General features: G+C 43.5%; 1 protein-coding gene across 1 annotated transcript; it reads right to left on the minus strand.

Annotated features, from left to right (window-relative positions):
- Positions 1-358: 358 nt before the first annotated feature.
- LOC110942657 lies at positions 359-5,486 on the minus strand. Its single transcript, XM_022184453.1, has 2 exons — positions 4,088-5,486; positions 359-4,017 (listed from the first exon to the last, which is right to left on the minus strand). The coding sequence occupies exons 1-2, from the start codon at positions 5,484-5,486 to the stop codon at positions 359-361; spliced, it is 5,058 nt and encodes a 1,685-aa protein (XP_022040145.1).
- Positions 5,487-17,420: the final 11,934 nt, after the last annotated feature.

The raw sequence follows: 17,420 nt of genomic DNA on the forward strand, positions 1-17,420 counted from the left end.
TAGATGAACTTACGCATTACTGTTATGAACTTACTTTCTGTGAACTCGCTCAACAAGTTGTTGATTATCTGCTGCATGCCTTGCAGGACCTTAGGTACATTATGGAGCTTGCACAGGGAGGAGCAGGTCGTTGTGGACAAGGATTTTTTTTTTTTTGGGTAAAGGGTTACCCCGGTGATTCTATATATTCACAACCAAAAAACACAAGTAGTGTAGAGAGCCTACACTAGTTCAATCATAGGACATGCCCTATGAAAGTGAAAACCAGAGAAAACCAAACAAACGTCAACCGAAAATGGAAAAACAAACCACTAGGCTACAAACCTAGACTCAACAAGAAAAAAATACAAAAGCATCATCAGCCGCCATCATCGTGCACATCTGAAGCTTCAATATCCCAAGCCCTTAAAAGCTTTCGAACATTATCGCACTTCTTCAACTTTGCACCAATCAGCTTGTACCGCACTTGTTGTATAATGGTTTCACTTAAGGATTCCGGGGGCCTCACCTGGTTTCTAAATAATCTAGCATTCCGCTCTTGCCAAATGAAGTAGGCCGTAGCAGCCACTGTCAGTTTAGCAACGTAAACCGACGCCAATTTTGAATTGGACCGATCAAGTAACCAGTTAACAATGTCATCCCATTTAGCATGCACCGAACCCATACCCGCTTTTTGTCTAACCAGCAGCCACACTTGGGTCGAGAATTTGCATTCAAAAAACAAATGAGTATGAGAGTCATGATTAGCATAGCATAACAAACAGCACATCATATTCATATTTTTCCTGCGCGATAAATCCCAACTCAAAATCTTATCTTGAGTAAGCAGTTTCCTTCTCATGATAAGCCATAAAAGAAAAGCATGACGCGGAATACACTGACCAAACCACACAAGACGGCACCAATCCACCTCCACAGCATGAAACCGAACCGAATCCCAAACTCTAGACGACGAGAACACATGCTTTTGATTACCTTGACGCCACAAGACTTTATCCAACTTATTCGGCTGCAAAGAAATACCATCGAGCTGAATAAGAACCGGATACAAGTCCCGCCACGCAACCGGCCAGCTCCAAGACGTATCGGAATAGACATCAGACACCTTTGACTCCATATTAAAACCCGCGCTAGCAATCATCCGGGGAGAAAGAAACTGATCCAGAGGACCTATCTCACTCCAATTATCGTGCCAAGCAAAGGTAGCCGAACCATTTCCAATCTCGGACCAGAAAAACTTCCTAACAATCGGCCGGAGCTGAAGAATCTTTCTCCAAGACCAACAGCAGGAAGCTGGAACTTTACAAACCCAAAAGCTTTTACCTCTCAACCTATAAGAGTGAACCCACTCAACCCAAACTGAATGACGCCTCGAAAGAATGCTCCAAATATGATTTGTCATAAGGGCGACGTTAGCATCACTGATTCGACGAATACCTAATCCACCCTCATACTTAGGAACACACACCGTTTTCCAAGAAACTTTGGATCGGCCTTTTTGAAACGCACTATCATGTGACCATAAAAAATTTCGCATCAAAGCCTCCAGCTTTTGAATCACCCGGTTCGGTAAAATAAACACAGAAGACCAGTAAATATGCATGGACGATAAAACCGAATTTATAAGTTGCAATCTACCTGCAAAAGATAGAAGTTTATTACGCCAGTGCATAATACGATTTTCAAGCTTCTCCAATAACAGAAGACAATCCTTTTGGAGCAATCGGGTCGAGATAAGCGGCACTCCCAAATATTTCACAGGCAACGAACCTTCCTTAAACGGCATTAAATTTAGAATAGCAGCTTTCACATACGATGGAACATTCGAGAAGAAAACAGTACTTTTCTGAACACTAGGTAACAAACCCGACATTTTAGAAAATGAATCCAGCGCCTTCATAATACATCTAGCTGAAGCAATCTCACCCTTCGCGAAGATAAACAAATCATCGGCAAAACACAAGTTGACAATTTGCTGACGTTCGCATTTATTATGAAATTTAAACGAATTGTCAATCCTAACCGTATGCTGTAAGATGGCCGTAAGAACTTCCATGACGAGCGTAAACAAATAAGGAGAGACCGGATCACCTTGCCTCAATCCCCTGCTACCCTTAAAGAACCCATGAACCTCGCCATTAACACACACCGAGTACGATGTAGTGGAAACACATAACATAATCCAGTGAATCATTGTAGGATGAAAACCAAATCCCCTCAAAATACCCTTCAGAAAGTTCCAATCGACAGTGTCATACGCCTTCTGAATATCCACTTTGAAAGCACATTTCGGAGGGCCAACATTACGATGATAGTTATGCATCAACTCTTGTGTAAGTAAAACGTTGTCCGATATTCTCCTGCCTGGCACAAAAGCTGATTGGTTGATACTGACTATATCATTCAAACCCACTTTTATTCTATCAGCTACAATCTTGCTAATGCATTTGTACAACACATTGCAACATGCAATCGGACGATAGTCCGTAACCACTGACGGGGAGGACGTCTTGGGGAGAAGAACAAGAATCGTATGATTCAATTCCCTAAGAAGTTTACCTGTCACAAAGAAATCAATCACAGCATTCGACACTGCACTACCAATGATAGGCCAAGCACCTTTAAAAAAACCAGCAGTAAAACCATCAGGGCCCGGGGCTTTGTCTGACCCAATCGAGAACAGCGCCTTTTTAACCTCATCATGCGTAACCGGACGCACCATAAGACCCGAAACTTCACTCGATAACCTGTTTGTGAATAAATCTGGAGCCGGACTAAGCGAAATGTCACCTCGATTACCCAAGAAGTTCTCGTAATGATTAACGAAAGCAAGCTGGACATGCTCATCCTCATACACCTTACCATTAGCGTCCCGAATAACACTGATCCGACTAAAATGAACTCTATTTTTAAGGGACGAATGAAAGAACGCTGAATTCATATCTCCGACCGTCAACCAGTCCACCTTCGACTTCTGTTTCAAGAACCGCTCTTCATCCAATAAAGCTTCCTGATAAGAACGGCGAGTAGTAGTTTCCTCCTCACTAATTGTCAAACTAGCCGGATTACTGTCAAGCTCTCGCTGAATCTGATCAAGTTTCTCACGTAACTCTTGCACTTTTCTATGCAAATTACCTTGCTGAAAGAGTAAAACCCGAAGAGGAGACTTTAACATCCGAAGCTTCTTCACAACCGAGAACTGATACACCCCTCTAACATCCGTCTCCCAAATACGCTTCACAATGTCTAAAAATTCGGGCTTATGAACAAGAAAATTAGCAAACTTGAACGACTTGTGTTTAACTTTCCCAAGAACCGGAATTTTGAGAACACTTGGACTATGATCCGATAACCGAGCTGGACAAAAAACAGCCACCGCATTTGGGAAAAGGGTTAAAAACTGAGAATTCCCCATGACTCTATCTATCTTTTTCATTAAACCAATCCCCTTCTTTGGCTTTTGACTCCACGTAAAATGTAAACCGGACTGATTCAAATCCAGCATCTCAATATCATTAACACACGCTTGAAAGTCTCTCATGCTAGCCGAAGTTGACGAACATCCCATAGACTTATCTTCAAGATACAACGCTGAGTTAAAATCACCTAGCATAACCCACGGATCATTACGTACAAGCGACTTATGCAGGCCGAGGTGGTTCCATAACTCCCTACGAGAGATATAATAGTTTGCAGCATAAACGATAGAACAAAAGAGCATTTTTTTCTCGTGTTTAAAAAACAACTGCAAATGCATAACCTGATCCGACTGAAAGAGCACCATAACATCAAACACTAACGGATTCCAACCAACGATAATTCTCGTACCTTTATTACAAAGAGACCCATTAGAAGTCCAACTCCACGACCGAAAGACCGCCTTACAAATTTTAGAAAGGTTACTCGGATCAATGTGAGACTCAAGAATAGCACATAAGCTTAAATTAACATCTTTGATAACTTGCCGAACCTCAGCTTGCTTAATGGGGCGGTTCAAACCCCTTACGTTCCAAGAAGCTATACTAACCATTAATACCCGACGAAGAAGGAGTGCTTGCCCCTTTACTATTAGTGCTTTTAAACGTACCTTGCCGTAGGTAATCATCGAGCTCATACTCGTCTCCTTCAACATAACCCTCCTCCACCTCATTCTCCTCCTCATCTACAGGAATCTCACCCGAATTATTGCCATCTGCATCCTCATTAACACTAGGATCATTTAGAACCTCAAAAGGATTAGCCGATTGAAACGTGGGCTCAGACGACCCATTACCCGAATCATGATTCTTCTTAGAAACCACAGGCCGATATTCAAACTTTGGTTTCGGCTTGTTGACCGGGAACCCCGTCTTCTTAGCAACCTTCTTACCATGAACTCCCGAATAACCCTCGTCATCAATCACAGGTTTTTTTCCAGCCTTAGTAGCATTACGAACATTACCCTGCTGCTTCGGTTGGTTAGGACAAGTTTCGTTAGAATGCCCAAAAACACAACAATGGCCACATCTCAACGGTGACCATTCATACTCCACCGACATCGTCTCCTTAACAAAACCCTCCCCCTCCGGTTCCGGAATCGCTAACGTTATCTGCTCCCTTAAACTCTTCTCAGCCGAGACTTCTATTAAAGCTCTCGCATAGCTGCTCCTTCCCCACATATCCGTACACATCGACGACGTATAAGAATCCAAGACTTTCGGCTCCCCAATCGTAGTCGCAATCATGCTTAGCCCATCCTCCGTATAAGCCGCAATCGGAACATCATGAATTTTAACCCAAACCTGCACTTTCTTTAATTCCTTTTTTTCCAGTTTTGTAGTCGGGTTCCAAATATCTAGAAAAAGAGGTTGCGATCGAATAATCCATGGGCCATCTTTCAAAACATTAAGCATACCTGCCTCCTCCGAGAACTTGAAGAAAAAAAATCCGTTCGCATTCATCATAGATTTCTGAACACCATACTTCTTCCAGTTATTACGGACAAAATAATCAACAACCGGGTATGCTACCCGATCACCCAGAAAATAACCATAAAGGGTATTAGCCATTTTGTTTTGAACTACCCGCACAGATTCCCTTGGAAGAACGACATCACATCCCTCCCGGATACTATCACTAGCAAGAGCACGAAAATTCAGCTTAACATTCTTATTTGCAAGTAACGAATCAGCATATGATTTAGTTTTTAAAACGCTGCCATTATCCGCATTAACCTCTTTGACCCCCTCTTGCCCATCCATCATTGTATTCGGAGCACTACAGCCCGGACCTGGATTCACCGGCTTTTCTATCGGGACCGGTATCGTAACCTTAGTTAGTTCATCAATAACATTAATCGGCTTCGGTTCATTGATAACAATACCTCTTCTCGGCAGCACCGTATTACCATCACTATTAACTCCACGGGTAGAAATACCCTTGAATTGCATCGCCGACTTTCCACGATCCCCTTGGTTACTTACCCCATGTTTTTTACGTTCATCCATGCTATAGAAAACAACTCTCTAATCTTAAGAAAACTCAGACAACCATGCACGAGAAAAGACAAGAAAACCAGAAACCAACAAACGAGAACAAGTCAGAAACCCTAAACTAGCAAACCCTACTCCCGGAATCTTTCAAAACCATATAGAGTAATCGGTTCTGTGAATAAACCCCCAACGCTATACGATCTGATCAATAACCAGGATCTAGGGCGGCGAGAAAACACAGAAACAAAAAACAAAACCCTAAAGATTAACTCAATCCCTTTGCTAACTAGTTCGAATTGAAGATTAGAAGTCCCAATCCTCAATAGTCAGACTGTTATACAAAGATCAAGAAGAAAATTCTAGGGTTACAAGGAGGGACGTGTTCGCCATGCTAGAGAGAGTGGACAAGGATTTGTGAATGCTTACTAAACACTTATGACATTCGTACATTAACACTTATGTTTGGGTTTTACTTTAATGCTTCCGCTATACTTAACTATGTTGGTTTTGATAAACACCTTTCGTATTGATGGATAACTTTTACTATATATTTATATGTTCAATATGATTGGTGGCTTGATCCTGGTCATGTCACGCTCCCAAGCGGTGATACTCCGCGTGTGGATTTTGGGGGTGTGACAGATTGGTATCAGAGCCATTGGTTATAGAGAACTAGGTTTTTTGGGTAAAGGGTTACCCCGGTGATTCTATTAAAATGCAACCGCAATTAAGTACAAGTAGTGAGGATGTGTTCCACACTAGTTCATATACAGGACATGCCCCATATATGTAAAACAAAACAAAACCAAGGACCTATAATACCCCATAACCTAGTCTACTATACATCGAGACTCGACATTTAGTTATAGAGAACTAGGTTTTAATATGGGAAAACGTTTTATTAAAACCAGACTATAACCAGAACAGTGCTCTCAACGATCCACAACGACGCTTCGCTCCACGTGCAAGACTCGACATCCTAGGTAATAAGGTTTATGATTATTGCCTGTATGCTAGAACTATATAGAACTTTGCTCGCATTACACTTAGATATACATGATACTATTACATGAGAATACCTACGTGCTTACGCTTTTCTGTCATCGCCCTACTCGCGAACCACTCTCACTTACGTTACTTTTACTATGAAGATCATGTCTGGACGAATTAACATGACTCAAGCCCAGCTAGAGGCTCTCGTTCAAGCTCAAGTTGCTGCGGCACTTGCAGCTGCTCAAGCAGGTAGTATATCCTGTAGTCATAACTTACGCTAGGATCTTTAGATCCTACACTCCTAAACCAGCCCTTGTATTTAAACTTTGCCCTATTCGTACACAATAGGTCAACCAGCGCAGCAGCAAGTTTGCACTTTTAAGAACTTCATGGACTGTCGTCCAAGTACTTTCAGCGGCACAGAGGGGGCAGTGGGACTCCTCCACTGGTTTGAGAAGCTGGAGTCAGTTTTCGAGATGTGTGAATGCCCTGAGGCTCGCAGGGTGAAATACGCCACTGGCACGCTAGAAGGAATAGCACTAACTTGGTGGAACGCCCAAGTTCAGATCTTAGGGTTGGCAGCTGCTAACGCCACACCCTGGAACGATTTCAAGGAACTCATCAAGCGTGAGTACTGCACGCGTGACGACATTCACAAGCTGGAAAATGAGTTTTATCATTTGAAGATGACGGGGTCAGAGATAGAAGCATACACGAAGCGATCGAACGAACTGGCTATTTTGTGTCCTACCATGGTAGACCCTCCGATCAAGCGCATCGAGATGTACCTCAAGGGTCTAGCCTCAGAAATTCAGAGCCACGTTACGTCGGCTAACCTCGATAACATCCAAGACATCCAGCGTCTTGCTCATCGCCTCACGGATCAGGCGGTGGATCAGAACAAGTTGCCCAAACGCATCAGTGCTACCACTTCAGCCGCTACTCCCACTACACCCAGTGACAACAAAAGAAAGTGGGATGGGGATTCAAGCAAAGGTTCAGCAACAGTTCAATCCCAAGCTCAGCAGCAGAAGACTGATCACTACCAGAGTCCTGGTCAGCAATCCTCTGGTGGTCATAGACAGAGAAGGTATCAAGGGTTTCACCCTAAGTGTCACAACTGCAACAGGCATCACAGCGGCCAGTGCAACAAGGGTCGTTGTCAAAGATGTCTCAAGATGGGTCACGAGGCCAAACCCTGTAGGAGCCCACGGCCTGCAAATCAGAACCAGCAACCGCAACAACCAGCTCCACAGAACCCACAGCAACAGCAGCCACAGCGTGGAAACCGGGGATGTTTCCAGTGTGGGGCTGAAGGTCATTTCAAACGCGATTGCCCTCAGTTGAACCAGAACCAGAACCGCAACAACAACAATAACCAGGGCAACGGGCACAACAACGGGGGAAACAACAACAATGGCAACGAGGCAAGGGGTCGAGCTTTCGTGTTAGGACGAGGAGATGCAATGAACGATCCCAATGTGGTTATGGGTAAGTTTCTCCTCGACAATATTTATGTTACTGTTTTATTTGATTCGGGTGCGGATACAAGTTATATTTCTGTTGAAGCCAGTAAATTGTTAAAACGTACGTCAACACCCCTAAACACCAAACACGTCGTAGAACTAGCTAATGGTAAGAGTTTAGAAGCCACGCAAGTAGTCAGGGGTTGTAGCATTGTCTTAGCCGGTCAGATTTTCTACATCGACCTTATTCCCATAGTCTTGGGAAGTTTCGATATCGTCATAGGGATGGATTGGTTATCCCAGCATCAGGCAGAGATCTTATGTAGTGAGAAGATTATTCGCATTCCACGTTCTGGTCAAGAACCTCTCGAAGTCCAAGGCGACAAGAGTGGTGCAGTGGTTGGCATCATCTCTTTCTTGAAGGCTCAGAAGTGTCTGCGGAAGGGTCACACCGCAATCTTGGCACTCGTTTCAGACGCGTCAGTGAAGGAAAAGAAATTGGAAGATATTCCAATTGTTCGCGACTACCCTCAGGTGTTTCCTGAAGACTTACCTGGATTACCGCCTCACCGTCAGGTCGAATTTCAAATCGAGCTCGCTCCAGGAGCAGCACCCATAGCTCGCGCACCATATCGTTTAGCTCCATCAGAATTGGAAGAATTGTCAAAGCAGCTACAAGAGCTCTTGGAAAAGGGCTTCATACGTCCAAGCTCTTCGCCTTGGGGAGCTCCAGTACTATTTGTGAAAAAGAAAGACGGTACGTTCAGAATGTGCATCGACTACCGTGAACTCAACAAGGTGACGGTGAAGAACCGTTATCCTCTTCCACGCATAGATGATTTATTCGACCAGTTGCAAGGGTCGTGTTATTACTCCAAGATAGACTTGAGGTCTGGTTACCATCAGCTGAGAGTCCGGGAGGAGGACGTCTCCAAAACCGCATTCAGAACTCGTTATGGCCACTACGAGTTTCTTGTCATGCCGTTCGGGTTAACGAACGCGCCTGCCGTATTTATGGACCTTATGAACAGGGTGTGCAAACCCTATCTTGACAAGTTCGTCATTGTTTTCATCGACGACATTCTAATCTACTCCAGGAGTCAGGAGGAATACGAGCAGCATCTACGCCTTATTTTGGAACTACTACGGAAGGAACAACTATACGCTAAGTTTTCGAAATGCGACTTCTGGCTTCGTGAAGTCCACTTCTTAGGCCACGTAGTGAACAAGGATGGGATCCATGTCGATCCATCCAAGGTAGATTCGATCAGGAACAGGCCTGCACCACGTACTCCAACGGAAATACGCCAATTCTTGGGTTTGGCGGGTTATTACAGACGGTTTATCAAGGCTTTCTCAAAGATTGCTCAGCCGCTTACGCTACTGACACAGAAGGGTGTCACCTACCGTTGGGGAGATCCCCAGGAAACTTCTTTTCAGCACTTAAAGGATAGACTTTGCAGTGCACCTATCCTCTCTTTGCCAGAGGGCACAGATGACTTCGTGGTTTATTGTGATGCATCCATTCGGGGACTTGGATGTGTGTTAATGCAGCGCGACAAGGTCATTGCTTACGCTTCACGTCAACTCAAGATTCACGAACGAAACTACACGACGCATGACTTAGAGCTGGGAGCTGTTGTTTTCGCGCTTAAGATATGGTGACACTACCTGTACGGTACCAGGTGCACGATTTACACCGATCACAGGAGTCTCGAGCATATCCTTAAGCAGAAGGATTTGAACATGCGTCAACGAAGATGGGTTGAACTACTTAACGACTACGAATGCGCTATCAAGTACCATCCAGGCAAAGCCAATGTTGTGGCTGACGCCCTCAGTCGGAAAGACACATTACCTCGGCGCGTGCGAGCTCTACAGCTTACGATTCAGTCTAGCCTTCCTGCACAGATACGAGATGCTCAGGTTTAGCATTGAAACCCGAAAACGTCAAGGCTGAAGCCTTACGCGGCTCACGACAACGATTAGAACAGAAGGCAGACGGCGCCTACTATGTAACGGGGCGTATTTGGGTCCCACTTTATGGCGGTCTACGCGAACTTGTGATGGACGAAGCGCACAAGTCTCGCTACTCGGTACATCCAGGGTCGGATAAAATGTACCACGACATCAGGACTACTTATTGGTGGCCTAGCATGAAGGCCCACATCGCTACCTATGTCAGCAAGTGCTTGACCTGTGCGAGAGTCAAGGTCGAATACCAGAAACCAGCGGGTCTACTGCAGCAGCCTAAGATACCTCAATGGAAATGGGAAGAAATTTCCATGGATTTTGTTACAGGCCTACCTAGATCCCAGCGTGGGAATGATACCATATGGGTGATCGTGGATCGACTCACCAAGTCTGCACACTTCCTAGCTATAAAGGAAACGGATAAGTTCTCCACTCTCGCAGACATCTATCTGAAAGAAGTTGTTTCGAGGCACGGGGTGCCCACATCCATCATTTCGGATCGCGATGCACGATTCACGTCGGAACTATGGCAAGCGATGCATAAATCTTTCGGCTCACGATTAGACATGAGCACAGCATATCACCCTCAGACGGATGGGCAGTCTGAGCGAACGATCCAAACTCTTGAAGACATGCTTCGGGCATGCGTTATAGACTTCGGCAACGGCTGGGAAAAGCATCTCCCTTTCGTGGAGTTCTCATACAATAACAGTTATCACACCAGCATACAAGCCGCTCCATTCGAGGCATTGTACGGACGTAAATGTCGGTCACCTCTCTGTTGGGCAGAGGTGGGGGATAGTCAGATTACGGGTCCAGAGATTGTAGTGGACGCCACAGAAAAGATTGCACAGATAAGACAACGCATGGCGGCGGCACGCGACCGTCAGAAAGCCTACGCGGACAAGCGTAGAAAGCCTTTAGAATTTTAGGTCGGGGACCGGGTTTTATTAAAAGTCTCACCCTGGAAGGGTGTGGTACGTTTTGGCAAACGGGGCAAACTGAATCCGCGATATGTCGGACCGTTCGAGATCATTGAGAAAATCGGCAAGGTAGCCTACAGATTGAACCTACCAGCTGAACTCGGGGCAGTTCACAATGTCTTTCACGTGTCGAATCTGAAGAAGTGCCTATCAGATGAGACCCTTATCATTCCTTTCAAAGAACTCACTATCGACGAGCGGTTGCAGTTCGTCGAGGAACCAGTTGAAATCACGGACCGGGATGTAAAGGTCCTCAAAAACAAGAGAATCCCTCTTGTTCGAGTTCGTTGGAACTCCAAACGTGGTCCAGAGTACACCTGGGAACGCGAAGACAGGATGACAGAAAAGTACCCCCAGTTATTCGGAACCAATGCAACCACTACTGAGGCTGAAGCTCCTACTGCGGAATTTCGGGACGAAATTCCAGATCAACGGGGGGAGGATGTGACACCCCAGGAAAACCAGTGAACGACGTAACTTACCTAGCTTCCTCAGTGAGTGCGTACCAAATTTCGGGACGAAATTTCTTTTTAGTTGGGGATAATGTGACAACTCGTACTTTAGACCTACTTTGTGTAACGACACGTGATTATGTGAACGTTATTAATTGAGTGATTATGTGATTATGTTATACGTTATGTGCATTGTGTAAATATGTGTATGTATAAATAACCCGAACCGCACAACACTCACACTCGCACAAGCCCTTTGGGCCGTTTTGCTCGTATTCGGACTTCAAGGGCAGCCCAAGTAAGGGCCGGCCCATTACTCTTTCTCTTATGCGTACAACCCACACACTAGGAAGGATTATTCCTCATTTGTTGCTAAACACGTTCACACACAAAAGAAACCCTAGTTCTTCCTCTCTCACCCTCACGAACTCACGGCAGCCGGTTCTAGCACCTCGAAGACTTCTTGTTTGTTGATCGGATCACCCTCTTTATCGGTTAGTGTTTTGATATTGATATCTTGATTGAATGATGTTATGATTTTATGATCATTGGGGTGGATTGTTATGATGAACAATATGAACCGTATATGGTGCTCTTGATAAATCGGTCTATCCCGGAAGCGTTGAAACTCAAACCGAGGCCGTTTAACTTTGCTAATTTTCTGGTTTTTAAACCTGAATTTTTGGAGATTGTTAATAAGCATTGGCCAATTAATGTTGACGGGGTTCACCAATTTAGAGTTGTCAAGAAGTTAAAGTCTCTTAAACACCCTCTTCGGTCGTTGCTGTTCAGACAGGGAAATCTCCACAAGAAAGTTGAAACTAGTCGGTTGAAGTTAGATACTATTCAGCGAAGGATTGACCTAGAGCCGCATAATGCTGATGTGCGGAATGAGGAAGCTTCGATTAGCCGTGATCTTCAAGAGGCATTATTAGATGAAGAGCGTTTTCTGAAACAAAAAGCTAAAGTTGATTGGTTGAGTGCGGGTGACATGAATACGGCGTTTTTTCATTCCTCTTTGAAGATTCGAAATCATTGTAGTCGGATTGATGTTATCAAAGATATTCAAGGGAATCTCTATGAAGGCGATAGTGTGTATAAAGCTTTTGTTCAACACTATGAGAAATTTTTTGGCAAGAAAGGTGATATCTCGTTACAACCTACTCCAGATTTATTTCCGAAAATTCTATCTCACAATGTTGCAACGAATATGGTTCGGCCTGTTACGGAGGAGGAGGTTAAAAAGGCGATGTTCTCTATTGGCAACGATAAAGCTCCGGGACCGGATGGTTTTACGGATGCGTTTTTCAAGAGTGCCTGGACGCTGGTTGGTAATGATATTGTTAATGCTATTAAGGATTTTTTTGACACTGGTAATTTGCTTCGGGAGCTGAATCATACGCTTATAGTTCTTATTCCAAAGGTTTCTACTCCTATGGTTGTCACTGATTTTCGCCCGATTGCTTGTTGTAACGTTCTTTACAAGTGTATCAGTAAGATTATTGCTGATAGGATAAAGGGAGGTTTGAATGAGATTGTGAGTATAAATCAATCGGCCTTTGTCCCGGGTAGGAAAATTTCGGATAACATCTTATTGACGCAAGAATTAATGCACAACTATCATCGGAATGTGGGGCCTCCAAGATGTGCTTTTAAGGTTGATATTCAGAAAGCATATGATACGGTGGACTGGAGTTTTCTGAAAACTGTGCTTCTTGGGTTTGGTTTTAACAATATCATGGTGAAGTGGATCATGATCTGTGTTTCTTCTACTTCATTTTCGGTATGTGTTAATGGCATGGTTCATGGGTTTTTCAGAGGTAAACGGGGGTTAAGACAAGGGGATCCTATTTCTCCTTATTTATTCACTCTTGTCATGGAGATTTTGACGGGTATTCTTCAGCACTCTGTTCGGATAGACTCCTCTTTTAAATTTCATAACAGATGTGAAAAACAGCGGATATTGAATCTTTGCTTTGCGGATGACCTATTCCTATTTGCTAGAGGGGAAGTGAATTCAGCTAAGTGTATTATGTCCTCTCTTTCAAAGTTTTCTAAGATGTCGGGGTTAGTTCCTAACAACCAGAAAAGTACGGTTTTCTTTTGCAATGTGAAAGATCATGTTTTTTTTTTTTTTTTTTGGTAAAGGGTTACCCCGGTGATTCTATATATTCTCAAACACAGAAAAACAAGTAGTATGGAAAGCCCATACTAGTTCTAACATGGGACAACCCCCCATGAAAGTAAACCAGAAAAAACCAGATAACTAGCACGCAAAACAAAAACCACTAGACAAAAATCTAGGCAAAATAACTTAGACACCTATCAATACAGACTAGCCCGCGTCGTTTAGCATCCCATCCTCATGAATATCCCACAGCTCTAGAAAGCGTCTAACTTTATCCACTCTTTTGTACTTCGCTCCCATAAGCTTGTATCGAACAGTCTGAAAAATCAAAGAGGTAATAATATCTGGAGGTCTTGTTTGATTTTTAAACAGTCTAGCATTACGCTCTTGCCAAATGAAGTACGCTGAAGCTGCAACTATGAGACGGCTAGAATAATTGAAAACCGATTTAGACGCCCCTCTCGCTAAGAGCCAATTTATCACCTCAGTCCATTTCGGTTCAACCGTGGCCATATTCACCTTATCCCTAACTGAGAGCCAAATCTGAGTCGAGAACTTACATTCGAAAAACAGATGCTCGATAGAGTCATTATTTTCGAAACACAGTAAACAGCACATCATGTTCATGTTCTTTCTTCTCGACAGATCCCATTGAAGAATTTTATCCTGAGTCAAGAGTTTCCTACGCATGATAAGCCACATAAGGAAAGCATGCCGAGGAATACATTGAGAAAACCAAACCACGTTCCCCCACTCTACTTCCGTCTCCCTGGCTCTGATAGAATCCCACACGCACGCGGACGAATGCTCAAACGATTTATCCCCATCCTTCCAAAGAAAACGGTCTCTATGGTTCGGAGTAAGCCGTATGTTATCAAGCTGAATCAATACCGGAAATAAGTCTCGCCAAGCCGCAGGCCACTTCCAAGAACCATCCGCCCAGACATCCCTAACCGAATCCTGAAGGGAAAACCCAGCTGCATGAATAGTACGAGGAGATATGAATCTGGCTAACGGGCCGCACTCACCCCAACGGTCATACCATGCGGATGTCATCCCCCCGTCACCAAGTTTTGACCAAATAAAATTTCTAATAATTGGTCGTAACTGCAGAATCTTCCTCCAACTCCAGCAACACACTGAAGGAATTCTGCACTCCCAAAAGTTAGAATTCCTTAACCTGTTAGAGTATATCCATTGAACCCAAAGAGAATCCCGCTTGGTAATAATACTCCATATATGTGAAACCATAAGAGCTTTATTGACATCTTGAATCCTTCGCAACCCAAGGCCTCCTTCGTACTTCGGCTTACATATAGAATTCCACGAAACCTTCGTTTTCCCTCTTTGAAAGGAAGTATCTTGCGACCACAGAAAATTTCTCATTTTTGTTTCTAGCTCCTTGATAACCTTAGCCGGAAGAATTAACACAGAAGCCCAAAAAATGTGCATAGAAGACAAGACAGAGAGCATCAGCTGAAGTCTACCCGCAAAAGACAAAAGGCGATTCTTCCAATTTAAAATACGCTTCTCCAATCTCTCAATTAGAATACTACAGTCTTTGTATAAGAGCCTAGTCGAAATCAACAGGACCCCCAAATACCTGACCGGTAACTCACCTTCAACAAAAGGCATGATTCCTAGAATAGCCTCCTTGACATGTTGCGGAACATTACAAAAGAAGCTGGTACTCTTTTGAACATTGGGAATCAAGCCAGACATATGAGAAAAATGAGAAAGAGCATTCATAATACATGAAACCGACCTCACGTCCCCCCTAGCAAACAGAAACAAATCATCCGCAAAGCAAAGGTTGATGATACGTTGGCGTTGGCATTTGTTATGGAATCTGAAAGACGAATCAATAGACGATGCATGTTGTAACTGACACGTCAATACTTCCATCACCAATGTGAATAGGTAAGGAGATATAGGGTCTCCTTGTCGGAGGCCCCGTTTGCCCTTGAAATAACCATGAACACTACCATTCACACAAATAGAATAAGATGGAGTAGAAACACAAAGCATGATCCACTTAATCATCAACTGATTGAAGCCGAAACCCAGCAAGACATCTTCAAGAAATTTCCAATCCACAGTGTCGTAAGCCTTTTGGATGTCAACCTTAAACGCACACCTAGGAGGGCCATAATCTTTATGATAATTATGCATTAATTCCTGCGTGAGAAGAATATTGTCCGATATTTTCCTACCAGGAATGAAGGCTGATTGATTAATACTAACAATGTCATTAAGGGCCACCTTCAACCGATCCGACAGAATTTTACTAATGCACTTGTAAATAACATTACAGCAAGCAATGGGTCGAAAATCTTTTACCGTAGCAGGGGTAGTCATTTTCGGTAATAGCACAATAAGAGTATGATTTATCTCTTGAAGCAACCGACATGAACGAAAAAAATCCATAACGGCATTAGTAACATCCGTTCCAACAATATCCCACGAGCTCTTGAAAAAAGCCGCTGTGTAGCCATCAGGACCCGGAGCTTTATCATTACCAATAGCAAAGATAGCCGATTTTACCTCCTCCACTGTAATGGACCGAACCATGTAATCCGCAACGTTCCGACTTAGACGATTTTGAAACATCTCCGGCGACAGAACCGAAGACGTATCCCCTTCACTCCCTAAAAACGTCTCATAAAAATTGACAAATGCTTCCGGAACGGCCTGACCTTCACAAAACATCCCATTTATATCCGTAATGCCTTCAATACGATTTCGATGGTTTCTAGATTTCAGCGACAAATGAAAAAATTTTGAGTTGGCATCCCCCGCTCGTAACCAAGCCACTTTAGATTTTTGCTTTAGAAATCTTTCCTCATCCAGGCACGCTTCTTGAAAAGCACGAGTAGCCTTGACTTCTTCACGTCTAGCATTTTCATTGAAAGGATCTTTCTCTACATCCCTTTGAATGGCATCCAATTTCCCACGTAACTCTTCTACCTTTTTATGAAGATTACCCTGCTTAAATAAAAGAGATCTAAGAGGAGACTTTAGAGCTCGAAGCTTTTTGACCAGCCGAAATTGATGCACTCCCGAAATGGCCAGATCCCAATTATTCTTAACCACATCCAAAAAACCCGGTTTATAAACCAAAAAGTTTGCAAACTTGAAAGAACTTGCTTTTTTCTTTACTGTCTTGTTAATTTTAAGAATGCACGGGCAATGGTCCGAGACACGATATGGTTGAAACATCGCAACCGCTTCCGGGTAATCACTAACAAATTGAATGTTACTCATGGCTCTATCGATCTTCTTTAGTAAACCAACCCCTTTCTTTGGCTTTTGAGTCCATGTGAAGTGGAACCCTATGCTTTTAATATCCGCCACTTGAAGCTGATTAACACACTCTTGAAACTCCCGCATACTAGCAGAGATACCAGAGGATCCCATTGATTTATCTTCCAAATTCAACGCGGAGTTAAAATCACCCATTAAAATCCAAGGGTTATTATCCACCAGAATTTTATGTCTAGCCAAATGGCTCCACAAATCTCTCCTAGTAATATAGGAATTAGAAGCATAAACAATCGAACAGAAGATAACCTTTTTGTCGCTTTTAATCGTCATTTGAACATGTATCACTTGAGATGTTTGAGCTAAAACCATTATATCAAAGACATCCGGATCCCATCCAATAATGATACGAGTTCCTCTGTCACAATGGCCACCATTAGACGTCCATTCCCAATTCCGGAATACTGAACTGCATACTTTATCAAGTTTATTAATGTCTACATGAGACTCGAGAATCGCACAAAAACTAACCCCATTTTCCTTCACCACCTGACGAACCTCATTTTGCTTGAGAGGGCGGTTCAACCCCCTAATATTCCATGTAGCCAGACTAACCATCAGTAACCATTGGAGAAGGAGTGCTTGCCCCTTTAGTGTTGCTCGTTTTTGACGATTCACCTACCAGAAATTCG

Source organism: Helianthus annuus, chromosome 1, assembly GCF_002127325.2.
Source record: "Helianthus annuus cultivar XRQ/B chromosome 1, HanXRQr2.0-SUNRISE, whole genome shotgun sequence".
Lineage (NCBI taxonomy): Eukaryota > Viridiplantae > Streptophyta > Magnoliopsida > Asterales > Asteraceae > Helianthus > Helianthus annuus.